The sequence below is a fragment of the Trachypithecus francoisi genome, unplaced genomic scaffold, assembly GCF_009764315.1.
Source record: "Trachypithecus francoisi isolate TF-2019V2 unplaced genomic scaffold, Tfra_2.0 Lachesis_group0, whole genome shotgun sequence".
Taxonomy (NCBI): domain Eukaryota; kingdom Metazoa; phylum Chordata; class Mammalia; order Primates; family Cercopithecidae; genus Trachypithecus; species Trachypithecus francoisi.
In genome coordinates, this window is record NW_022681453.1 from 83827121 (window position 1) to 83854631 (window position 27511).

General features: G+C 36.6%; 1 protein-coding gene across 2 annotated transcripts in view; it reads right to left on the reverse strand.

The window, feature by feature from the left end:
- The window catches only part of ALCAM (activated leukocyte cell adhesion molecule), a 217162-nt gene extending 195681 nt beyond the window's left edge, over positions 1-21481 (reverse strand). For both annotated transcript variants that reach the window (XM_033211402.1, XM_033211401.1), the window contains exon 1: positions 20694-21481. In XM_033211402.1, the coding sequence (XP_033067293.1) occupies positions 20694-20766 (73 nt within the window). In that variant the 5' untranslated portion in view covers positions 20767-21481. The remainder of the gene's footprint in view (positions 1-20693) is intronic.
- Positions 21482-27511: the final 6030 nt, after the last annotated feature.

Genomic DNA, 27511 nt, shown 5'->3' on the forward strand with positions numbered 1-27511 from the left:
TTGCCATTCACTTTGCTCATCACTTTCCAAAAATTATCTTTGTTCATTCAACAAAGAATTCATATAAATACTATTATTCTGTTCATTTTACAGATAAAGAAATTGGCTTAGAGATTTTACTTGCCCACCACTTAAGTTACTTGTTTCAATTATTCTTTCTTCCATTTTTCTTTCATAAAATCCTTAACATACTCATTCAATCTTTACTGTCTAAAACGTGACTGCAAAATCTCATGGCTTTGAATCCTCAAGAGCTAAAGATCCACATGTTGTGATTAGGATCATTTGGAATCTAATTATTAAGTTCAAAATATACCAATTATATATTTTTTGAAAGAAAGAAATATCTGGTTTCTTAACCCTAATAAGTTTTCTTAGAAAAATATTTCTATAACCAAATATTTAGTGAAGCTTCAGGTCCAACATCCCCAAAATAAAAAATCATAAACAATTTGAACCAGAAGGAATCTTAAATTACAGTTTATTCCTATTAAATTACAGATAAGGAAAATGTTGCCTTTATTACTAAATTTATCAAATTTACCATCTTTCCATACTAAACTAAGTTTAAAGAGGCAGCAGAACATCTCTGCTTGGAGTATGGTATATGTATAACATTTTGTAATACTATAAGAGGTAGAAGTTCCTGAGTCTTCCTCCAAAGTAGTATTTCAAATTTGAGGAATTAGCTTTTTCCTTCAGCAATTGCGTGCTGTTTTGTTTTTGTTGTGGGACAGTTGTCTGCGGAGATGAGGAATCATGGATCAGTGTTCTCATCACAGCTATTAACTCACCTTTTACCTTTTCCTTCACAAGGTCTTTTCCCTTCTTTACAACAACTGTATTCTATAGGTTTAATCATTTTTTTTCTCTGAACCAAATCTAATTTCTCTATATTATAAATACAACATTATACTTTCCTGAAAAGTTTGTTCAGTGTTAAGCAGAGGAGAGTATGTACTTCCTGTCTTTATATTTTCCACACTCTGTTACTGCTTGCTTATACTGTAATGCATTTTTATTCCTATGTCTCAATTATTTTATTGATGGTGCACGGTGACTGGGAAATCTCAATCTGCAAAATGTCATATGCTTAGTGCTTCATTATGGATACTGATGAGAACAAAAAAGTGCAAATTTTTAAAAAAAGAGATAATGCAAGCATCATTTTTATTTGGCAGTAGAATAAAGTCTCACAATCACATGGAAGGGAGCCCACTCAGTTGTAACCTAATGTCGTCATTGTACAAGCAAAGAAGCAGAACAGAAATATGAAGTGATTAACCAAAATCTCAGGGCTGCTGGTAAAGGTAGAACTGGGTCTCCTGTTTCCTTCTCCAGCCTTTCACATCGCTCTACCACTGATCACTACTAAAACCCCTCAGCTAGAAGGAAGTTCCTGGTCTCAATTATTAACTTGACAATGATCCTGGTAACCATTACTGATTCAACAGTGATGAACCAACGTTCATTACTAAATATTTTTCCATTTAATCACTAAATAATAGAGTTAGTGAAGCAGACTATTTACATAGAATCTGTTTTCTTAAATTCTTTCTTATTGTATTGTATGTGAAGCAACTATATTTAACAATGTAGGTGTGTAGTGAACAAGTACAGACAGGTTCTGCTGTGAGAATCAATGTTATTTTTTTAAAAGTTAGTACCTTCTGTATCCTTCAAACATCTAAAGAGAAAAAGCTAATAGAGTGTGCAATATTTCCAGAAGGCAAAGTAAACAAACAACAAAAAGTAAAGTAAAATATGATCTTATGTTTGAAATGTTTCCGAGCTTTGTTTGATGGTTTCTTGATTGTGTGTGTGAGTGTGTGTGTGAGGGTGGGAAAGATTATTTATTTTATTTGTATTTCCGCCTGCCCTTCCCTGTAGCAGCAACCTCATTTGGAAGCTCAGCCTGTGAGACTACTACATACTGCTGTGGAACATAGAATTAGTCCTCAGTTACTCTAAAGATTTACCTTGTGGAAAAAATCTCAAGATTTCTCGGATTGGAGAATGACCTGGGGTAAAAAGAAGAGGCAAACTGAAAATTTGTCAATTTGAACTATCACTAACATTCACTATAATTTTACATAGGGTAAGACTGAAACGATTGGAAAAATAATGTTCATTGGGTAATTTGCTCATGCTACCTTTGATGGATGCTTTCAGATGAAAGAGTTGAGATCAAAAGAATAACATTCCAAACACTGGGGAGTATGCTTGGAAAAGGAATATAATGATACTCGTTATCTGGTCTTTCCTGAATTAGCGCTTTGCATCTAAACATGTATGCTTCTTTTAAATACACCTAGCTTGATGGGAAAGAATATACTTTCCACACAAATTTAATTTCAAATGAAAAAACCTTCAATTCACTAAGGAAACAATTACATATATATGTTTGCTGTGGTATAATGACAAGCCCAAGTCTAGACTGTCAGGAAGCAGGGTCTAATGCTGGGGACCCATGGGCAATAGGGATAGGAAGGTAGGGTATAGAGAAACATCTTGCACAAATTAGGCATTTTGGGTAATGTCTACAGCCAATGAGAATGGATTTAATTGGGCTCTATTTTTGAAAACAAAACAAAACAAAGAAATCTGTAACTAGAACCAAATCCATTTATGCTGGCCTTGAGTATTTCTATTCAGTTGGCCCATGCATAAACCATTGTGCAGTTGATTCAAAACAGATGTAGAGGCACCTGTTCTAACAAAAGACATTTTACTGATTCACTTCTGTCTTCCTAACTCGGTTTTTCTAATATTAATTTCTTCTTTCTTCAGATTTGTTTACCCAAACTTCCCTTTTCAGAATTTGAGAAGTCACCTACTTGTGTCTCTGTTATACTCATTTCTTAATTTTAACTTCCTCTATAGTCTTGGAAGGTCAACTCTTGGGGTGAAGAGAAGCAGAAGCTCAATGCCGAAGTCTTACTTCAGGCCCATCAATGCCTAAGTTTAGAGTAGATCATTCAATAGTATGTGCTCCATTCGCCCATGAGGGAGTAGTTTTGAAAACACTGTTTTTCTAGATTCTCACTGGTTCAGTTATGGAACTGAACCTATTAGACAAGTCTTCAGCAGCCACCACAGATATGAATATATTCAGATGCACTCAGTTGAAAGTCAACACGTGCATGGCATATTTATATAATTGTACTATTAAGTAATATTCTTTAGACTATTTGACTGAGCTTTAGTTTCATTACAGAATTAAGGAGACGAATACAATTCAGAATTCCTAAAATTTAATAAAGAACCATAAATTCACATCTGCTGTTGTAAAATTTGACAAACATTGTTAAATTTGGACAAAAATGCTCTGGATTTCAAGACATTCTTGCATCAGAATTTCTCTGTAGGAAGTTTCTTTCCAGTCATTGCTCTTCCCACTTCAAAATAAGAAATTAACTGAATGTTAGTTATTGAGCAGAGATTCAAATTTGGGCTTACTAGAATGTGTTACCAATTAAGTGTCATGGCAAAGCAGTAAAGAAAATTTTACATCATGATGCTACTGGTCCACATAAACAGTTTGTTGTAATTTTAAACAGCAAGTTCCTTTTCATGCTGGCTTTTCATCTTATCTTTCTTTCCTCTCTGAAGAGAGGTCCACTCATTCCTCTCCCCGTTTCTCTTCAGTACAAGCTGCTCCTTTAAGCTTCATTTGTCCTCCAGCTTTTACAGAATACTCTCTTTTACTGGAATCACATCTTTTACTATAAAACTTGGCTTTTCAATCTAATCCTATTTACATGTACAAAAATAAGGCTTGTTAATGATGAAAATTATTTCACCACATTAACTCTAGATTCTATTTCCATGGAAAATTGAAAACTCTATATATTTTTATATGTTTGTGGAAAGATTATTTTGTTGGGTGACATCATGAATGTGAAGCCTAGATTACATGCCAAGAATGCAGGAACCAGACAGTATTTGTCTTAGAAATGGATGACATTTTTTCAAGTAATAGAAAATATTTTTTTAAATATTGTCACGTAGCCTCTTTGATTAATCCAGAATCTTAACTGATCACTGATAGGGCCCAACTAGGTTTATGTATTTCAACAAAGAGAAAATCTTGCTTACTTGGTTTTATTTGATAATGCCTTTGCTCTGGCTACCTTTTGGTACATAAACTACACTGCATTCAAAGTCCTATATTTAAAAGGGTAAAAGTAAGATTACAATTTATAATTTAAAAAATTAAAAAGGGTCACAGTTTTTAAACTTCAAATTGGTTTACAAATATATTAGGCATTCTTTTGTAAAGTACTATTTTACATGGAGTACAGCAGGCATTTAATAAACGAGAGTTATCAGTGATAATGTGTTGTATTTATATTGGTTTATCTGGACAAGTATTTTAAATAATATATTAGAAAAGTCTTAGAATTTCTGGGCAAGAATTCAGAAGGCAGCTTGCCTTAGAGACCAAAGAAGTAAAAATTTACTAACAAGGTAAACTGGAAAGGTGATATGGGAATTGGCAAAGTAAAACCATGATATAGAAGTTAAAATTCTGAAGGACGGGGAAGGATCAAAAGTAAAGTAAGGAAATAAAACAAAGCTTATAAAAAAGAACTTAAGTTGAAAGATTATAAGAATTTAAGATTATTTTGTCCAGAGCAGAGACACCAGACTTAAAATTATTAAGTTTTCAGCTATCAAATACCATTGAATAATGAGATCTGTGATAAATCCAATTCTGCACTATTTTTATCAGTAAAGACCTCTTTCTTAAAATGATATGTTAGTTTCAAGAGCACAAGGTTTATTTTTCAGTACAAATGAAACATCATTTGAATTTATATAATTTTGTTAAGTTAGTGACTGAATTTTAAAGTTCTCTTTCAATAGTCAATAGTTTTGTAAAAATAATACCAGATTTCTCCAAATTTTCTCTAATATTTTACTCTTAACAGTATTCAAGACACGGTCCACAGTACAGATGTATTTTCAGTGGTACAAATATATTAAATACTGCCTGCATTGACTGATCAATCTGCTTATGAAGTCTTTCCTATATTATTTCTGCTAGATTATGAGAAATGCCCTAATCCAAAGATTTAATCTACTAATTAAAAATAGAAGAACTAGTATTATCGTTCATTCACTTTTATTTTGAATGTATGTCTACAATTACCCCGTGGGAGAAAAAGTAGTTTTAGTATATTCACAAACCTACAGTTTTTAAAATAAATTAGTTTAAATAAATTTATATAATTCTCAGGATGAGCTCACATTTAATGAACAGACTATGTTCAATATCTATGGAAACTCAAGAAGAGTACTTATGTTAACTTGGATTGGCACCGGGAGAAATCTAACTTTATTCCACTTGTTTTAACACTCAATTTACATAGCATGGATAGAACAAGGCAAATTCTTTTAGGACCATATTTTAGGAGAGTTGTCACTCCCTCAATTTTTAAAAGAAATTGAACAATTTTCTCAGTGTTGATATTTCTTATTCATACAATATTATATGTTGTTTAAAATAGGCTTCATTAATAATTAAGAAATGTAATTTTGACTAATGCCTTTATTCAGTTGTCATGTATGTACTGAGAATGTACTATGTATCAGTAGACTAAGAAATCCAACTTTCACTAATGCATTTATTCAATCATCATGTATGTACTGAAAATGTACTATATATCAGTAGACACTGTGTAGAAAAAAGATTTAAGTAGACACATCGCCTGCCTCCGGGAACATAAAAATCCACTAAGGGAGAGGGACAAGAATAAATAGGCAATAAATGAAATGAACTCTGGAACTCCAGAGGACAGGCACCTTAGAGAGACCAGGGAAGAATTTCTGGAGGAGATGGCATAGAAACTGTGTTCTGAAGAATAGGGATAGAAGTTATTCAGGCAACGAGAGGGTGACTGGAGAGGGTGTGAAGGAAAGGGTGTTCTTGAATAAGACAGAGACGTGAATAACAACCCATCCAGGAAGCATGAAGGGCATGGCACATTTAGAAATATGGCTAGCACATGGAATTCCAAGAAAAATTGTTCTGAGAAATGTAAGAAAAATTTTAAATGCTATACTAAAAAGTTGCTATTTTACCCTGACTATATTGGGAAGTGTCTGAAGTATTTGACGCAGAGCAGTTATAAGAGTCGATTCACATCTTATGTCACTCTTGATGGCAGAGGGGAGAAAAGATTAGAAGGGACTAAACAAGTTTGAGAAATACATTAGACTATGTTTACTTCTTTTGGTTTCTTAAAATATGATCGCTGGGCTCTATTTTACTCTTGTATAGATTCTGAATCTACAGAGTCTACATAAATGTCTTTCGAGCATACTCACTTTTATACTCCTAAGTTACCTATGGCCTACTTACACTAATGACGTAAAACAATTGCTTTTAGACACTGTAAACTATAGGCTGCAAAGCATCTCACTTTTAGCTTCAAATTCACATTTAAATTTATATTTCAACCTCAGGATTGCAATGCAATGATGTTTCATTATCAGATGGGAATGATGATACAATGAATATGATACTAACAATTAATGGATCAAGTCTTGGAGTTTGTGAATGGCTTATTTGTTTTATAAAGTGAGTAGATTCAAGGTTATGCCCAATAAATAACATGACATCACTCTCATTCGTATTCTATTTTTTGAGTGGAAAGAGAGGTAGAGTGGAGAGGAGCTACAGCTGACAATTTTATAATTCTGAACCTGTGGCCTCTTTATATGTAATATCTATGTGAATCAGTTGGGTGTATAATCGTATTTTGGGGAAGTGGGAAAGATTAACTGAGATTTAATTTATTTAAACACTTGAATAATACTAACACCTCTTAAGAGCTCACTATTGACAACCACACTGTTTAATGAACTTTATGTGTATTAATTCATTTAACTTTCACAGCAATCCTACAAGATAGGTGCTATTATTCCCATTGCATAGATTAGTACAGGAAAGGGTTTAAGCAACTTTCTCAATGCCACCCAACTGGGAAATTGGAGAATGGAGACACAGGTTTCAAAACTATACGATTTGGCTACAGACACCATATTCTCAAACTCTAATCTATAATGGAAAGTAAGCACAATAAAATGGGCACTTACTTTAAAAAGTATTTTAAATTGTGATTTGTTAAAACTGTGATGAAGAACCCACAGGCCTTTATCACAAAGCTCCCTTCCCAGTATGACCATCATGACAGATAATCTAATTGCAATATGAGATGTTTTAAATCTGTTTCTATGTTGGCAATTCTTAAATATGCCAGAGAACTGGATCATTTCATTTACTGATAAAATTTTAGTAATAAACTAGGAGGTCTAATGTGTGATATTATACAATATTCTATAGAATGTAATAAAATCGTTTCCATTTCAAATTTAAAAATAAAGCTCATCATTGAATTTTTTTTCTTAATTAGACTTCAGGTAAAATTATTGCTCAACACTGATTCAAACATACAAGTGCGTGTGCATATTCTTCTTCTAAATCAAAGTATAGTTGTGAATCTTAGAATTTTTGAGCTATGAAGAAATCACATGGTACAATACTTGCATGAGAAAAATGAACCTCATAAAAGGTAAATGAATTGACAGGGTTATATACAGAGTGGATAATAACTCCCTTATGAAGAAATATCCTAGGAGATGTCTTATAAAATTGAAACCATTTAAATTTTTTAACCACATTAGTGGATTTGTGAAAAAAATTATAAATTTTTGAACAGTATCAACCCAACAACTTCTTTCATCATAACAAAATTAAAAGGTAAAGTAATAATAGATAAGATGATGAATATCAATTTAGCTTGAAAATACAATTTGGGGTTATCTAAATCAAGGGAATATAGAAGAAAATAAAAAAGAAAGAAGACCATTTCCATGTGTGAGTATAGACCATTTCCATGTGGAAATCTGTAACCATTTGGTTAAAAATCTAGGCAGAGTAATTTTAAAAGATTTCCTCTACTATTCAAATATGTAACAATTTTAACTGAATAGCTACCACAAAATTAACATGAAAACATGCATTATTTTATCATTAGAAATAAACTTTATTCTCTTTTGATGCCTTGGTATATTAAAGTATGCTTCTCAAGAGTATACCTACTTCAATCATGTCTAGTGATTTATTATGCAAAAAGTACAAACAACTAAAAACTGGGGCTTTAAAACACATATTATTGTAGAAGCATTTTTTGAATTATATGAATAGAAAGAGGATACTATTCAATTTCCAAAATATCCTTAATATTAAAATTATAGGTTTTTAATAATGTTCACTATTAAATTAGAGGTCATTGGAAAAACCATAATAAATGGAAACATCCTACAGTGCTCATAAAAGGAAAGTAGTGGAGCTCCCTCTATTGAATTATACTTGAGAAATAATGTATTTAAAATCATAATTTTATTATCAAAATGACTGCATGATAACAATCAAGAAATTTTTCTTTCTAAGGTCTATATTTTCAGATTACAGAAACACATATAATAATGTCAATTTCTGAGAATAATATAGCACATTACATATGTCTTTATAATTTTAACACTTTTTTTCATTTTTATTTTTTGTTTGGGGAAAATTACATTTTAAAGCTATAATTTTCAATTATGTTCTTTTGTTTTTCCTGAGATGGTAAAACTGAAAGGTTACTTGACATTCGTTGAGATTATGAAACATTCTAATAAAATATACTTTCCAGTTTTGTTATGGAAGCCTAAAATATATTCAGATGGAACTGAAATGTTTCTCAATCAGTACAATGAAGTATTTCACAAGTTTTTCTGATGTGAATAACTAACATTATTATGCTACTGAAAAATGTGATTCATAATGATTATTATTTGGTTGGGTGTCTACAGTGTGCCAGGCACTGATAAACATAATATAAACTCATTACCTTCTTGCATGTTCCTATCAAATGAACTTGGTAATACTGCTATCCTCAACTAACAAATGAAAAAACAGACAAAAGCTAGAAAGCAAACTCATGCTCTGATCCATAGCCCAAGCTCTTGAGCTCTTATATAAAGAAATCTATGCTATGCATTGACAGTCTGGAATCTCTGAGCATAGAGAGTTCATGAAGAGAAAGCAGAGAATAGGTCTTCTAATACCATGGAGGTACGGCCATACTGTCTTACCATCAAATCAGATGAAACCATCTGGGTGGAGAAAGGTTTTGTTTTAATAAACAGATAGGTATTTGCCATTCTAGTATGATAAGAGAAGCTATTTAATCTTATACTAAACAAGCATTTGTCAAGCACTTCAAATCATTTTCAACCAAACACTTCAGATGGATTCTAGAAAATTATAACCTCCAAACCATACCCTGAAACCCTATTCCTTTTTTACTATTTTATAATTTCTTTTAGAAAGGAGACATTTTCTAACAGCAAAGAGGAAAACAGCTGAGGGGATAAAGGTTTTGTTTTAATGAACAGATATGTATTTGCCATTCTAGTATGATAAGAGAAGCTATTTAATCTTATACTAAACAAGCATTTCTAAAAATATATATATATTTGAGAACTAGGCAAGCATCCATTGAGGCCGGGTGGAATATGGGGATTTGTGTAATGGAGTAAATCCAAATATATATTACATTTTACTCTTAGATCTGACATCAAAACCGTTATTCATACTTAGACCCATGACCATCTCTGCAAAAATATAAAACCTATACCTTATAATTACCATAAACATTCTTCTTAGAAAGTGTCATACCTATCACCAGGTAGGGAACATGCTTGCAGAATAAAGTATAAGTGCCCCAAATTTGAACATCTAAAACTAAATATCAGGCAGAAACTGCTTTATTCATGAAATTACAGTATGTGCATACAAACATTACCGCCATTATGAATATTTATCATTTATTTAAAAATATTACTTTCAGCATATACCATATGGTTTCAGCAAAATCATATACATACTGTTGTTTTCTATATAAAAGTGACTAAAAGAGGTTTTATTCCTACTTTCCTTAATGGGCTAAAAAATTACAGACTGAAAAATATTTAATGGCACTGATTTTTAAAAAATATTTGTAAAATATTGTACTTTTTATCAGCTTATAAAAAATTCTGACAAGCTTTGTTGGAGGAATTGTTCAAAAGATGATTTACTTAAGCCTTAAACTTGTTGGAAGAATTGTTCGAAATACGATTTACTTAAAAATAACAGAAGTTTGTTTAGTAATGACTATTATACAGGTTTACAAAGTGGCATTAGTCAGACCACCCATACAATGTATACTGTACCTACAACGGACTAATACAAATATTTAGAAACCATTTATTTGTGTTGTAAACCGGTATTAAATATACTTATGACTCAAATGTGGCTGCCTCTTAATCCTGATTGTACAGAGTATGAATCTTACAAAATGGAAGAAGTGATGGCTTGTAATTACACAGTTTATGTTCTAAAAGTTAACAATCTTATGTGGAAAGAACAATAATAAAAATTCATGGTAAATACTGTCTTTTCCCATTTTTGGCCCAATCTCATATATAATAAAGTTAGGCACCAATACAGCTTTGGCCTTGTATGTGAGTTTGTATGCCTACTACTCCTATAATTCTAACTTTTCCAATAAGCTTTAAATAAATGAAAATCAACTGATTATACTGGTTAAAAAGAGGAATATAATACTACAGATTTATGAAGAGAGTTTAAGAAAGAGGCATTCTCTTACTTTTTTGGGGACGTTTTTTAAAGATGTGTACTCTTTGAACAGTAATTTTAGAATTTCTTTCTAAGTGAAAAACACATATTCTTTTACTCAGTAATTTCACTTCCAAGACATTTTACCAACAATTGTCATCAACTGCTTATATGGACAATAACGCATATTAGGATGTTCACTGCTCTTGTTTGTAATAATAAAAAATTGGAAACAACTTAAACTTCCAGGAACTTGTGAAATGGTTAAATTAATGATGATAGTACAATAAAATCCAATACACCCATTTTTAAAATGAGGTAGAGCTATATGTGCTGCTATGAGACAAATTTTTAATCTCCAAAATGTACTGCTGAGTGAAAAAGGAAAGGTACAAAATGATGTATATTGTATGTTTCCACTTTATTTTTTAAGTAGGGAGGTATACATACAAATATTTACTAATATGTGAATATTTCACTAAGACAAAGAAATCCTCTTCTAGATCCCACAACTGGCAACTCAGTTAGGGAGATTACGGGAAAGTATTTGAATAACTTCAAGAAATCCTTGGTTTTTGCCTCAACCTTCAAAACTTCTTTAGTTTTCCTGAAAAGGGATAGGCACATTTTCAACTCCAGGAGTTAGAAACCATGTTTCTTACCACCTTAGCATTCTCAATCATGTTATTTCCGCAGCCCACATCCTTTGCTAGATTATTCCTCAGCACATAGGTCAGGTATCACTTCCTGTAAGACCTTTTTCTCAGCTTCACCTAAACCCCAGACTAGATCTGGCTACTTTGTTGTAAAATGCTATTCATTTGTTCTTGTGATATTTACCAAAATTTCTAGCAAATAGTTATAAAGTTAATTAATTGATATCTGTTTTCCTGAGAGAACATAACATCTTTGACTGATAGGATCTTGAATGTAATTAGTTTATTTCCATGTCCCCAAGCACAATGTATAGTACATATTGAGCACTCCATTAATATTTGTTGAAAGCTGTTATGTATGCTGAATGATGAATTGACATGAGTTTTAATTCTGGATTGGCCAACAATGTGACCTTAGTCAAGTAGTTAAGTAATTTTTAGGTTCTTTACAGGTCAAAACCTGTAATCTATGAGTCTAGGCACAAATGAAACTGAACACATGTCACTAGGAATTGTGGTTAATTTGCTACTGGATTTCAGGTAATCTCTTAACCTGTGGTTTCATTTATTTCAGCTTTCAAATGGGGGGGCTAAACAAAACAATCATCAAAAGAACATTCTCATTTTTCCAACAACCCTTCTTTTACCATATTTTAACTTGTGACAATAAATTGCATGCCTCTAATCCTTCAGAATTCATTCTCTCTCTCTCTCTCTCTGTCTCTCTGTCTTTATTTCTCCCTCCAACCCCCAACACACACACACTCACACACACTGAACTTTCCATAATTTAACTCTGGGGAGAGTTAAGGTTTTAACCCTAAGTGACAGTATTCTTATTCAACACTGCTTGAGCCTCTCAAAAGGTCGTATGTTTTGCCCAAGGATCTAGAAGGTGAAAATCGTTAATGCAAGGTCAAAGTTTCTGCAATAAATGTCTTTGCTGTTGTCACACCCTTGACTACAACTGTGTCCTAGCCATACTGTTGGTTGCCACATCAGGTCACTTTTTCTGACTGATACCACTTAGTTTACATGTACAGAAGAACGTTGGGACTTCCTTCAACATCCCTGATTTTTTTAAAGAACCAAATTGGTAGTGTGATTACTGAGAAATCTCATAGAAGAACAGAATGGAAGTTGTACAATTTGCTGCAAAAAGAATTCAAACTCATACTGAAATAGTTCTTCCCTAAATAACACCGTAGCTAAGTGTAGCTCCCAGGTGAATTTCAAACAAAATTATTCCCTTGGCATCTGAGGTCACCTTAGTTTCCATTCCAAACCATGGGATCTTTAATGTTTCATATCTACAACATTCTGGAATTCTAGAGGCTACAAACTCACATCATCTTTCTTTCTTATACCTGACATGAAAGGGGAATATAACCCATTAATGATATTTCACTGTAGCTGATAATTAAATTTAAATAGGTTAAAAATATATACTTGGTTAGGATGAAGAGTGCATTTATTACAGTGAAGTACTCCAAAACATATAGACAGACAAGTTACAAATTACTGTGGAGCCTGTATAATATGTTATCCAAAATGCACTTCTGAAGATGAAAAAGGATGCCATTAATAATTGTACCAGCACATGAGGCATAAACCAGGACAGTCTTGGGTACACCCAGATGTATGAATAGTCAACCTACTAATAATGTACATATTAAGTAAGACAGCACCAAAAGATATAAAAGAAAGAAAATAAATGTCTATAGTAGGTAACACAGAAGTTGACAACAAATGATACCATAGGTGTCACCTGGGGAATGGTTAGCTGATTGTACCTCAAACAAGCTGAATTTGGAAGGGTTCAATGTCTAGGTTTCGACCCTGAAACCTTAGAAACTTCTTTTGGCTGCTTACCAAACATTTTCCCATCTTTTAGGGATGGATTCTCACTAGACAATCTCATAAACCAGCTTATTGGTATACATAACAGCAGTTATTGCCAAGGAAATACAATGCTTCTCTTCCAGCTAGTGCATCCTCTGACTGTAAATTGGCTATATAAGATGTTACATTGGGCCGGGTGTGGTGGCTCATGCCTGTAATCCCAGCACTTTGGGAAGCCGTGGCAGGTGGATCACCTGAGGCCAGGAGTTCGAGACCTGCCTGGCCAACATGGCGAAATGCAGTCTTTACTAAAAATACAAAAAATTAACCGGGCGTCATGGTGGGCACCTGTAATTCCAGCTACTTGGAAGGCTGAGGCAGGAGAATCGCTTGAACTCGGGAGGCAGAGGTTGCAGTGAGCAGAGATCGCACCATTGCACTCCAGCCTGGGCAACAAGAGCGAGACACCGTCTCAAAAAAAAAAAAAACCTCACATTATAATTAGAAGATTTCTTAGTGACCATGAAATCCCCAGCATGGGAAAGTTTACTATATGACTTGAATATTCAGAGCATTAGGTTCTTAAAAAAAAAAAAAGAGAGAGAGAGAGACGGAGTTACACCATGTTGGCCAGGCTCGTCAGTCTCGAACTCTTGGCCTCAGGTGATCCACCCGCCTCAGTCCCCCAAAGTGCTAGGATTATAGGTATGAGCCCCTGAGCCTGGTCCCAGAATTAGGTTCTTAATAATGAGTTTTATCTCTCTCAACAAAAAAGCTATACCTGTTAAGGAGACTGGGCAAGTCATGTCTGCCAGTTAGAGGGGCCACTTACTTTCACCATAAAAGAAAGTGTTTGGATTCATTAAGTATAATACCTTCGATAACCATATTTGGCCCAACTCCTCTACTTTTTCTATGTTTCTCCAATAACCAAAGCCTTTTTCATCCTTAATCACAGGTCCTTTACTAATATACATGTTCTTTTCTTTTTGTTTTTCATTAATACTACCAAAGTGCCATCAGGTCTTGATGGCCTGTCCCACTCTGTTCTTTCATGATGGTTTTATTTTCCAATTCAATTCTCAGTGAGGATATTATATCCCCAACTCCCAAACTTCTTGAGAAAATTTCCTAGTAATCCATGAATGTCAGGTGCTGCCCTATGGAGTTTAATTCTCCACAGATGCATTGCTTCTACTCTATTTAATGCAAAAACAAAAACAAAAACAAAAAAAACGTGAAGCAGCTTCTAGGTGTCAAGTTCTTGACTAGACTTGAGGGTACATAGACAAAGATAATATTTGGTATTCAAAAAAGTTATGTTCAACTGAAAAAAAGTCAGTAATATCATAATACAATGTGGTAAAAGCTACAGCAAAGACAAGTACAGGGAAAAGGGAAAGGGAAAAGTTAAGGCTCATTTTAGTCATTATCAACATTCCAATGTTGATTCTGTACCAAAGGCAAGTAAGTACAGGAAAGTTTTTTTTTTTTTTTCCATTCACAGTTCAAATAAGGCAACCTAGACTCTCTAAAACTATACAGATGGAGAGGATAAAAATCTACTTACATCAATTTCTAAGGTGAAAGTATATTTGAGATTTATCTCCCTCAAGAAAACATTGCGTTGGAATGCTGGTTGATATCTTAATCTACAAATTCAGTTAACTTCTCTGGTTAGAGCTTCATAATAAGTTAAAGTAATCAAAAATAAAGTCTTTTTTTTTTACAAATTCCAATCTTCCTAACATTTATGGATTTGATATTACTTGTTTTCACTGTTTACAGTAGCCCCATAATCCATTTTAAGTAGCAATTTTTTTTTCTAAAAGCAGGTGTGTGAATATCCTACTGGGGAGTCAATCTACCTGGCTGCCAACCCAACTCATATCATGAAAAGGGTATTGCTTTATTATTCATTTATTCATGGAAACTCATATGATGCAATAAAAAACTTGCTTCAGAAAAAGGGCCAGGTGAGGGTAAAATTTTTCTAAAACTTGAAATGTGATTTTGCAGAGCTAAACAAATTATTCATAATGGAAGTGTCATTGAGCAAAGGCCAGAAGACTACAGCAATTGCCATGATGACAGTATGTTTTCCTGTGAATGAACATCAAGAGTCTGTAATATTTATACGACTTGAAAAGATTGCAAAGTTTTAGTTTCATCTCATAGATGTTTTTCGTCTTACTTGGGCCAAGATTTTCCATCAGTTCCTTAAGTGATACAGAAAAGAGCTAAAACAATAATAATAACAGTAATAGAGAAGCAAATCAGAGAAGTTGGACAGCTGTCTAATTTTTGATTAGCCTATTCCCCAGCAGTTTAGTTTCATTGTGTTGAAGTACTATGAATTCTTAGACCAGACAAGTATAGACATGTTCATTGAAGTACCTCAACGCAAAGTCAAATTAAGTAAGCCTTTGGTTAGAAGCTGTTTTGGATTGTGCACAACTCTGATTCCCCTTTCATTTGAATGGATAATTGAGAACTGACTGGATAAGTAAGAGAGGAAGCATTAAAAGCTAATTTCATTCTTGGAACATAGACTACAATAATGGGCTATGATATTAGGTTAGCATAAAACAATTACTGAATACCACAGCACATTTGGAACTAGGCCTATCTGAAATATATAAGGTATTCCATTCAATAATAAGGGAGAAAAGAGAATGTAAAATTTATTATTTAAGCAGAGAAATTAGCTGCATGAAAATATCAGTAACTCCAAAAATACGGTAATGTCTTATGTACTATAGGGAGACTGTAATAATTGTAGGATTTAACCTTACCAAATAGCCTGCAATATCCTCTTCCTGAATATAGAATATCTATTTTAGTCTTGAATTTACTCTCCAGGAAAGGAAAATTCTACCCTAATAAAAAAAGTAATCAAAAGTATAAATGGATTTTTTCCATTTCTTATTGAAAATAAACTAAGCTGAAAGCCAAAAGTAATAACCAAATAAATGTTATGACCCACCATTCCCAAGAAACCATTATTTAGCATTCCAGTAATTTATTTCATTCTTCATACGTCACATACATGTGTCACACACATAATGTGTAAGAAATGAGATAAGCCTTTGTGAAAACTTAACAATGAAGAATAACAATAACACCGAATGAGAAATTACATTCAAGTTTCTATGTATACATTGAGACAGAGAGATACTCTTCTATCATAGCTATACCTAAGTGGATCTTCTGCATATCTGGGCTGTAAATTGCCTGTGTCTACTTGAGCGAATACCTTTAGGGAGCCAGAACTCTTTGATGGTGTTTTATTCTAAATAAATGGCCAGAACAGAAAGAAGTGTGTTTGGAAATGTAAAACATGGTGATTATAAAGCATTTAAAATACTATCTGACAAACTGCTGTCATCTGACACCAAGTGATACTGACAACTTAGGTGGTACTAAGTTTTACAAAGGCCCATAGTTAGGGGCATGAAAATTTGAGGGAGAAAAAGAAAAAAGAGAGAGAGAAAAAAACATATTTCCATTATTTTAATAAAATGATAAAAGTGATAAGTGGAATAAAGAGTGTTATTCTATTAACAATCTAATAAAAGCCTTATTTAATATAGCATGTTTTACTTAAAAAAAATTTGAAATGCTGAGCAAGGGAATTCTAATCTCAATCAGAACCACGCATTGCACAGAAAGAAAATTCACAGATGGGAAATGAAAAAGAGCAGAAAAATAATTTTCCCAAGGTCACAACATTCTTACTTGACATAGTTAAAAACTGAACACATGAATACTGACTACAATATAAAATTTATCTAATAACACAAGACTATTAAAATGGGTTTTTATTAATGGTCTTCTTTTTGATAAGTCAATGGTAGACATGCATTTTCATCTGAATGTCTATTAAAAAAGATAAGCAGAGTTTTCTACAAAGTCAGAAAAGGTTTGGAATCTGGTAAGATAAGATATTTTGGATTTCTACAAGTTTTAAAACAAGAGAAAAGTATTAGTATTTTCTATTTCCTTCTGTCTTGCATTTACAACCATGTTGCAAATCAACTTCTCTGTTGAGCAACTTTAGGATGTACAATATGAGGCTTTGTAACATGAACATTTAAGCATAGACCATCATTTATATCTCATTCTAGGTACTATGTGTGCAGTTTAAATAGGGGCAGGCTTGCAGGAGGGATAGGTTACACTAGCAGGGCTTTCTGAGGCCTACTATCCTTTCCTGCTTTTGGGTCCTCTTTTCCCAGGAGAGTGGAAAGCTAATTTCTCTCCTTCACGCTTTTTTTCCCCCCTACTAAGGCTGGGAAGAGTAAGCATAGATGTTATCATGAATTTTTAAAGGTAGAAAAAAAAAGGAAATTAGAAATTGGGGTCCACTGATACTTTTCTAGTAATACAATTTATATGAATTTTGTCTAGACTGAGATCCTTAGAAAAATAGTGTTGAAAAATGACCGTGCCTGCCTAAATTGGTTTTTTACCTTAAGACTTCAGAAACAAAGAGTTTTTGAGCTTGGAGGCATTTCAGAGAGTAGGTCTTTAGTCTGTCTTTTTGTTTTATATGAGAAAACTGAAGCCCAAAAAGGTTAAATGACTTGCTTAAGTGCCTGAAGGTAGATGTCCTGAAGAAAGCCTAGAAAAGCAATTTACTGCAAATAATAGTTCATTAAATTGTAAATTGCTATTGGATTAAATAAATCCTTAAGAAAAAAATAATATATATTGGCTTTTAAACAGTTTTCAGTTTTTAAATTAATCAATTTTAGTAGTCCTACATCAATAGTCTTTGAAAGGACATTATTTGAGTTGATGCTTTCCCAAGTCCTTTTGAGATCAATTGATATGTTTCAAACATAATATCCACTGAAGAAAGCTTTATGTGTGCTCATGTCTTAGGATGAATCTTATATCAGTGAGTAGTTATGAAAAATTCCATAGAGGGGTTCACACAGATGACCCAAGTGAAGAGTTAACTGCAGCGCCCCACCTCCTTGTTGTAAATAATCCAGAAAAGCCTTTTTTTTTTTTTTTTTAAGCAATACAAAATGTCACCACAGGCTGACGCTCTTTCTACAAGAATAATGAGATTATTGCTACCTCGGATGCTGAACACACACTTCATTGCTTTTATCTCTGAATTCAGTTTTCGTTTTCCTCTCCTTTCAAAACGGGTAACGTGGCACGCCTGAAATATATCAATGACTATGTAGCGACTACAGGCCAAAAGACCCGGGGAAGCAGTTTCACAAACTCGAGTTTTTGACCTCTACAACTGGACATACACTATTAAAACTGCTCCGGAAATGAAGGGTAGCAGGCAGGGAAGTCAGTTACCCCTCAAATGAAGCCAGCTATTGGCACCGCACCCCCACCCGGCTCTGCTATGCAGAGGGCTCCGAAGGAGGCGCACTCACTGTCCAAGACTTGCTTCCTCAGTGTGGACACTGAGGCGCCTTTAGTGCTGTAACCTTTCCTTTTAAAACACACTGATACTGCAATGAGAATTTCGGCAACGCCAGCTCGGTAATTCACTGAAACCACGGATCTGAGGGTCCAGGGCATCGGATCCTCAGATTCACGGTGGCTGGCTGCGGTGAGCCGGGGCTAGCCGCTCGCCGAAAGCGCGCAGCTCCGTGCCCCCTGGACACACGAGCCTGTGGCGCCAAAAGAATCACCGCGCAGGAGGTCTGAAAGCGGAACTTTCCCCCCTTTAGCAGTTAAATGTGTAAAAAAAACCTATCCTGCGACGTGGCCCGCCTGTGACGGCACAGAAAAGGAAACTGGGTATGTGCGTGTGGTCAGGGGTGTGGACGTAGGTGAGATTACATTCTCCAAGTATCGAGAGGGTTAATCGGAAAACCAACTCTGGGCGTGTGGACGTTTGCATCTTACAAACCGACATCACCCTTGTCCTCCCTTCTTGACTCATTCCCTGGCTCCAAAGTGTCCTTTTCTCCATCGGACAGTGGAATCTCGAAAAAGTGAAATCCACACTGTGCCAGGCCCAAGGGGGATCTCGCCTTTCCATCTACCTCCCCAGCGTTGTTGCACTAGGACACCTGCTTTAAATCCGGTTGAACTATGGTTTCACAGTCCCCGCCCCAGAGCCCGAGATTTGTCAGAGAACGCAGACGCCTTTTTTTCCCCCCCTCAGCCTCAGAAACATCAGGTGAGCTCATTACCTCACCCAGAAATGTAACTTTAATAAAGAGATCCGGAGAGAGCACTCCTCCCGCCCACACACACAGCAACGGCAGCAGCAGCAGCTCACACACACTTGTAATCTCTTCCACAGGCTCTGGCCCCCAAACCCCTCTCCCCGCCAGTTCCTGGGAGAGATTCAGAGGCTTTCAAACCTCTTCTGTGACCTGAGCTTGCCGACAGCTGAAGGGATGTGCACGGATAAAAGGAAGTGAGGTTTTTCTTTGATAAAAACTAAAGAAAAAGCTAAGAACAAACAGGCCGAAATACCAGGAAGTAGGAGTTTAACTGGCAACTGTCTACGCAGGGATAGAAATAAAAACTTCAAAGAAAAAAAAAAAATCCCCTAAATTTTCAGTTTAGGGGAGCAAAGGAACCTGCTGCTCTGTCAGGCAACTGTAAGCGCACAGAATACCCTGTTAGGAACAACTTGTGTCAGCTGCCAGGCGGGTCTGAGGATGCCAAAGCCAGGGGACGTCCCCGAGGGTGTGGAAAGGGATTTCCCGCGAGATATTTTAGTTGTTGGGAATTTTGCCCTTTTGCCCCCCTCTATGTCTCTCTCTTCTAAGACTCAGTACAGAACTGAGAACTGAGGTTCTATGAGCAGGTCCTGGAAATTCACAAGCGTCTCACTGAGGTGTCTCCCAGACCTAGCTACTAATTCCTGTTCAGGCTGTGTTATCTGCCTGCGGTCACCCTTACACTCACCACCCGCCCAGACAATGGACGGGGACCGGAGAGGGGAACGTTGAAACCACGATTTTAAGCATCAGTAGGTTTCTCAAGGTGGGCGTGGGGGGGAGGGGGTGATTAAAGTCCTCTCCTTCTGTACCCCTCCCATCCCTTCCTCAGCTCACCAAGGGGAAGTTACAAGGGGATTTATCACGAAAAAGTGCCGGCAGTTATTTCATCCGAGAGCTAAGCGAAAGAAAAACTGCTCGGGGCGCAGTGACGTGGACTTGGATACCCAGAGACAGGAGGAACTGTCAGAGGGCAAGAGTCCGCCGCCTAGCTGGGAGTCGCAGGGACAAGCGGAGAGCGTCAGGCGAATCCTGCCCACGGGCCCCTGCAGCCACAACCCCGGAGCACCAAGTTCTTGGAGATTCACCCAGTTTCCCCAGCTTTATGCCCAAACTTGAGCCAACCAGCCAAACCCAAACGTGCGGCACAGGTGACCGAGCCCGGGGACAGCTCTGTGCCGGGACAGGTCCCCTTACCTCATCGATGCGCCTAGGCGCACTGCCTCGGGGGTCCGAGGCTGGGACGGGGACCTAGGAAACTGCTCCAGGCCCACGTCTGTCTGGGGCTGCTCCCAGGCCCTTGCTCACCTGGCCTGAGGACGGTGGCGGAGATCAAGAGGCAGAAGAGCAGACGGCAGGAGCTGGCCCCCTTGGATTCCATATTCTTTCTCCTTCTTGGAGGGCCACTGACGGAGTCCACGCCGCAGGAAGGGGCGTCGTCCCGGGCCCCTCGGTGCCCGCGCGCTGGCGGGTCCCGACGCAGGGGCAGCGTCTTCTCCCAGACACACCGTCCCCTTGGCTGTGGCGCTGCACCTTCGGGTCTCTGCCGCACGCAACTTTCCACCACGCAATGCCCCCAACTCTTCCTCCCTCCCGCTCAACACCAGCCCACTGGCCCTTCGGCTGCTCCTCCGGGGACAACGACCCTCTCTTTCCAGGAGACACTTGAGTAAATCGGAAAGGTGTAAGCGGTTCTTTTCGCTGGTATCTTCTTTTATTTTCCTTGTCTTGGAATGATAATAATAATGGCAGTGGCAATGTGCATGACACACCGGGTGCTAAGAAGGACTCGCAGGAGGCAGCAACGGGGGGCGGCGGGTCTCCTCAGGTGGCAGCCGTGGTAGCAGTGGCAGCGGCAGCGGCAGCGGCGGCAGCGCTCTCCGGGCTGCTCTGAGTAGAGGGACTGGAAGGCGTGTGTAAGCTGCCTCTTTCCTCCTCTCCCCGCCTCCTCCCTCCCTCCGGTCTCCTCCCCACTTCCCTGGACGAGGCGCAGAGCAGGTGGTTGAAGCAAGGATCCGCAGCCTAGAGGCGCTGCAGGACTGAGTCCGAGCCCTGAGCCCAGCTCTGGGATCGGGGAGAACCGTGTGCCCTGTCCTGGCGCCCGGGTAGGCGGGGTTTCACCGCGGCTCCGCCCCCAGGTCCAGGTTCGCCAATAAGGAGAAAGCACAGGAGCCGCGCGCGCCCGGGAGAGCCCTGGGACTAACACTTTCTGTGATGTTGCAGCGCTGTAGTGATAAGGCCTCTGGCTTCCAACGGCCCACCCACCCTCGCTGAGGTTTAAAAATCGACTGCCCTCTTCCTCCACCCATACGCCCATCTCACTGACTCATTCCTCAGGGATTTTTCTCCGCCGTGCTGCTGCAGCCTTCTGTCCTGTAAAGACAATAGTGGGGCAGAGCGGTGGCGGTGGGGAGCGAACCTTGGGTCCAAGAGCCGTAGTAAAGGGAAAAGGAAAGGGCAGGAGGAAGTGGCAAAGGTGGAAACTTGCTTCCTGGGAGTTAACAGGAATAGCTACTGGTTGGCAGGGGCAGTCCCTGTACTGGAATGGTTCCTCCTGTACTTTTCGAATCTCTCTTCTCCCCCTGCTCACTCCCACCACTTCCCTCACCCCCGGCTGGCATAGACTTTGTTTTAAAGAAAGACCACGTGAGTCGACTGCCCGGTACCAAACAGAAGATATTTGTTTTTCCCGGGGGAAATTAAATCCGGAATTTCTAAACCGTACTTCGTCAGACGGATTTTCCCAATGTCTACAAAAGCCCTCTAGAAAGCTTGTCACTTTTTTACTTTGAGTTAAGCGGTGATTTTAAGTTACAGACAGAAAATTATCAAATTATTTCAGATTAAAAGCCAAGTCCGTCTTGGTCCGTTCTCGAAAGCCAGGCACTCCTGCAGATGGACAGGCTTCTCAGACAATTTCTAAAGATTGAACCACCTCCCAGGCGGAACATCGGAAGCCGTGTCGCTTTCAAATCAGGCGGAGAGCATGAAGGGATATTTTCCTCTAGAACACTGGGGTGGAGCTGTCGGAGCCCTAAGTGGCTTTAAATCAGGGATGCAGGATCACAACTCTCATCATCAAAGAATAATAAAATCTTGGTCCCTGAAGCACTTCACTGGGGCGTTAAATAGCCTTTCGTGCATCACAGGGTCACCCCTTTGTGAGACTGGTCTCCAGTAGAGGATGCCAACAAGTAATCGTTACATACTGCACTTTCATCAGAAGACTGCGAGTTACCAGCGAGATTGGAGACTCGCAACACATACATACACACACACACTGATTTTTAAAAGTATGTATCTTTTAGTGTTCAAAACTATTAAGCCCCATCTTCAGCTGTAATTTTTCTCAAAAGCCTGCTTGTACTGCTCGTCCAGTTCTTCTTACATTAACAATATTCTAGAGTAGAACTCTTATCCTATATTTTTTTCTCTCAAAATAAGTAGTTTCTCCCACTTGGTTTAAACATTAACATTTCATTTGCATCTTGTGAATCAACAGGAAGGCTATCGCTAGGAGGCAAATGCCTTTTAACTCTATATTCCATGAGCTAAGTTTGGCTGAAATGCTAGCATTTCCATGGAATCCTTTATAATTCCTTTAGGGAATTGTTTTCTTTTTCAGTGTGGCTATAAGTGGGGTATATTAGAATAAATCGTCTTAACAATATATTTAACCTAGGCCCGCGAACCCTCTATCTGACCTCCTCTATTTTGCCGTGGGAGTTAATACAGCATAATTGTTTAAAAGTAGATTTGCCAAAGGAAGACTGATTTGGGCTCTGACACTAACTGTATGCTCTTGGTCAACTCATTTAACCTCTCTAAGCTTCAGTCTCCTTTCTTGTAAAAAGTGGTAATAGTGCTAGCCTCATGGAATTGCTGTGAGGATCAAATGAGATCAACACACAAACACGTGGAATTCTGGGGGCAACTGACAATACAAATATGTCCATATTATACTCATACACATAAACATGCATATATATATATATGTGCATATGTATAATATATATTTGAATGTGTAGTCCATTGCTTCCAGAATTGTTTTTAGAAAGGAATGTGTCCTAGTTTAGGAAAATGCCTTGATAAACCACTTGGAATAGTAACTCCAAAGGCTATTGGTCATAAAAAAAAAAATAATGGTGAAACCGCTCTATATTAAACAAAATAATAACCATTAAAATAGAAATTTGGCCTGGGAGTGGGGACGAAGGCAACCACACAAAGCATGAGTTTAAAAATGTTCAAAAGTCGTTAGATCTATTAATTAGCAACACTTACATGTTAGAATATTCTAAGCAATTTATATGAATTAGATGTATTCCCCTCATAAAAAGTTATTGAAGGAGGTGCTATTTTCATCTTCATTTTACTCATGAAGAAACTAAAACCCAGAGACTTGAAGCAACTTTTCTAAGGTCACACAATGATTCATAGCAATGGTAAAGCCAGGGTTCTACCCTAGGCATTCTTATTCTTGAACTGAATTCCAGTCTGCTTTGCTCATCACTATCCACTTTGCTTATCAAGAATGCATAACAATAAATGTATGGCTTTTTTGGTGGCGTGATTGATTTAAACATAAGTTCTCTCATCCTTTCACATACATTTTCATTAAGGAAATTTACTAATAAAGCAGCACACCCTATCTGCATAGGCCAGGTACAGTGCATATGAGATGACAAGACCATTTCTAAACTGAAATAATGTAGCATAAGCAAGAGCTCAGAGTTAGAAATAAACATGAGAATGTAAGCTCCACAAAGTAATATAATAGAATTTATCTTTCAAAATCTAGTCAATGTGGGATTGGATCCATCTTACTTAATTCTTGAGAAGAAGAGTGTTTCCAGCTACATGTAGATCACAGTTGTTTTTGTTACAATTGAGAATACATAGTATTCCAATAATATTTATTGTATAGCTACATGTAGATCACAGTTGTTTTTGTTACAATTGAGAATACATAGTATTCCAATAATATTTATTGTATAGCTACATGTAGATCACAGTTGTTTTTGTTACAATTGAGAATACATAGTATTCCAATAATATTTATTGTATAGCTACATGTAGATCACAGTTGTTTTTGTTACAATTGAGAATACATAGTATTCCAATAATATTTATTGTATAGTTTAGTCATGCATCAGAGCATTATAAGGGTACATCTTGCTGAAAGGGAAAAATGAATAACATTTATCCAGGGGGAAAAAGTTTCACGTTACCTGGGACATAAGAAGAGCTTTGTATTTTAAGTATAAAGGAATTCATCATCAATCAGGATGATATGCTCAAAGCAGTGACATGGTACCAGAGGCAAGTTTCCTACTTAGGGTATGTTGAGATCAGGACTCAGGATTCCCAAGGCTCAGGCCAGGACCCCTTCCCTGTACTAAAATTTTAATCCCATCAGTATGTGACAACATAGCCAAGTCAATTGTGTGTGCATTTGAAGAATGGAAGTAGTTTTTCTCCCCTTATTAGCCCCCACAAAATTTCCACTGGAGATGAAATTTCAACAAAGATAGTTTTGGAAGCTGAAAATATTTGTTCCTACCAGTGTATATCATTGTGTTTTGCTTGCCTTCCTACTCCTTGAACAAAATTGTATGCAATTCAAGCGCATGCAACAAATCTGATTCACTCTTCTCTCCTTCAACCCTCACCTACAGTGAGTACATGTTCAGCCATACTTTAAAAATAGATTGGACACTTGATAAATTTTTGTGAATGAGTGATAAGTGATGAGAAAAAATACCTAATAGAATATAAGCCTTCAAACAAACTTACAAGGGTTCATGTTATGAGAAGATGAAAGGGGTTTCCATTGGGTCTTCAATGACTGGTCTAGGCAGACTAAGGTTTAGGAAAGGCAAAAAGAATGAGTCAAGTCCTAGTCAACAAGGTGATAACTTTGAAGTATAAAGTGAGGAAACAATCTACAGGAGAAAGGCTGTACTAAAATTATGTGCCATCAATTAGAATAAAACAAAATGGCACATGCTGAGCACAGAAACCTGATTAGTAAAAGTTCTAAGTGACCAGGCAAGGGCTTAGGCTAATGTACTGATGACAAAGATTGAAATAAAGGCCTAAGTGGGATTTATATTAAGTCTAGGAAGATACACAATTTTAAAGAGGCACAGAGAGTACATCTGTATAATATAAATTTCTGTTTTTTTCTAGACTCCAAGTGTTTTTAAATAAATGATTTCTAAAGTTATTGCATTAAATACACATGGAGGACCTCTGGGTATATCTCTTCCTGAGTCCATTGAATTTTACTGTTTAATTTCAATTGTTAACCATGTCGTCTGTCAATGAATTAATACAATTCTGCAACTCACCTTTTCAATAATGCTAGCTAATAAAGACATATCACTGAAGCTCAGGAGAGTAAAAACTTTCAAAGTCTATGATAAACATTATGTTCTTATTTCACAGTATGTTCAGTCTGGGTACAAAAAGAAATGCATAGCTCTTTCAGTTGAATTAGAAATCCACTTAGTCATTTTCCTTCCTGTCTCAGACATGAGGAATGAAGAAAGAATTTAGCTACGCAATTTGACTATGAAACTTACACTATATAAAATGAATTTCAAAAACTCTCAGTGTATTAAAAACTCATAACTCGTGGGTGATTTCAGTAAGTGCATAAATGTACATACAAAAAGTGTAACAGTCTGGGTTTACCCCTTAACTTGAGGGTTTCTCTTCCGAGTGTTCCCACTTTCAACTGAAATAAGCAGTTCTTTTAGTTTTGAGTAAGTAGAAAATGACTCAAGATATGGTTATTTAAACGTTTGATGCTTTAAAAGAAATTCCAACTTGAATTATATGTTTTCAAGAAGTTTCTCAGAGTTATCTCTAATTTCTTTGATATATATTGATTACCCATTGTGATCTGCAATAGTTCTATTCAGAATATATAATGACTATAAAAATATGAAAATAATATATATTTGATTTTCTAAAGCAAAAACATCACCTTGGATCTAATGGATTTCTAGAAACTCAAATTGATTAATTAATTACTAGGCCCCAATTATCCATACTATTTTCCCCTTAAGTAAGATAGTTAAGCTTGCAGGAAAGTATTAACAAACGCTTGTTGGACAAGTGTATGTTTTTTCTCCCTAAAGAGCAAAAACTCTTTATTATTGATTAGCAAAAAAAGAAGTATTAATGACATAGAGTCAAGGATCATTGATCATATACTATAAGCAAGAACTTTCGAATTTTAATACTTTTCAGGGCCTTAGAAGTATCTTAAGTGAACTGTTTTCAATCTTTAAAAGCAACCCTTTTTCTTCTAATATAGGAATACTCTGAAGTCCAGTTTTATATTTACCCCTTGTTCAATTTATTCAAATCACAGTAGTCTCCTCACTGCTCCTAAATGTACTTTGCATACTCCAACCTCAGTGCCTTTGCACTTCCTCTTTCCACTCCTTGGAACTCTTTTCCCCAAGTTATTACTGTAGCTTACCTCCTCACTGAAGCCTTCCATAAACAAGTATTTAAACTGTCAGTCCCAGCCCACAAATTCCTTTTCCTGCTTCATTTTTCTCCATAAAGTTTATCACCATATAGCATAATATCCATTTAACTCATGTAGTTTGATTATTGTCTGTCTCTCTACCAGAATGAAATCTCAATGAGGGCAGAAGTTTGTGTCTGTTTAACATTCTTCCATATTTTTAAAATAGTCACATAGTAGACACAGGAGACTATTGGATTCAAAAAGTCAGGTTCATTAATACATGAATTATTGCGTAAGGTAATTAATAAGCTGATAGAGGTGGGGCTGTTTGGGCTGAATCTTGATAAGAAGCCTGAGGTTTCACCTCCTCCTGTAGACACTCTAAAGGTTTCCAGGACAGTTAGTTAAACGACTGGAATAATCTAACTACCTCATATAACATATGAGGTAAGTAATTGAGGTCCCAGGAGGCAGAACACCTAACCAAAATTAACACAGCTATGGGTACCATTCTTGTTTAAATGCAAACTACGTCTTTCAAGTAGGGTAAATATACAAGATACCCTATAACTTTTAAGTCAAATTCTTAGGATAATAAGAAGACTGGATGCATATCAGAAACCATTAATCAATTTCA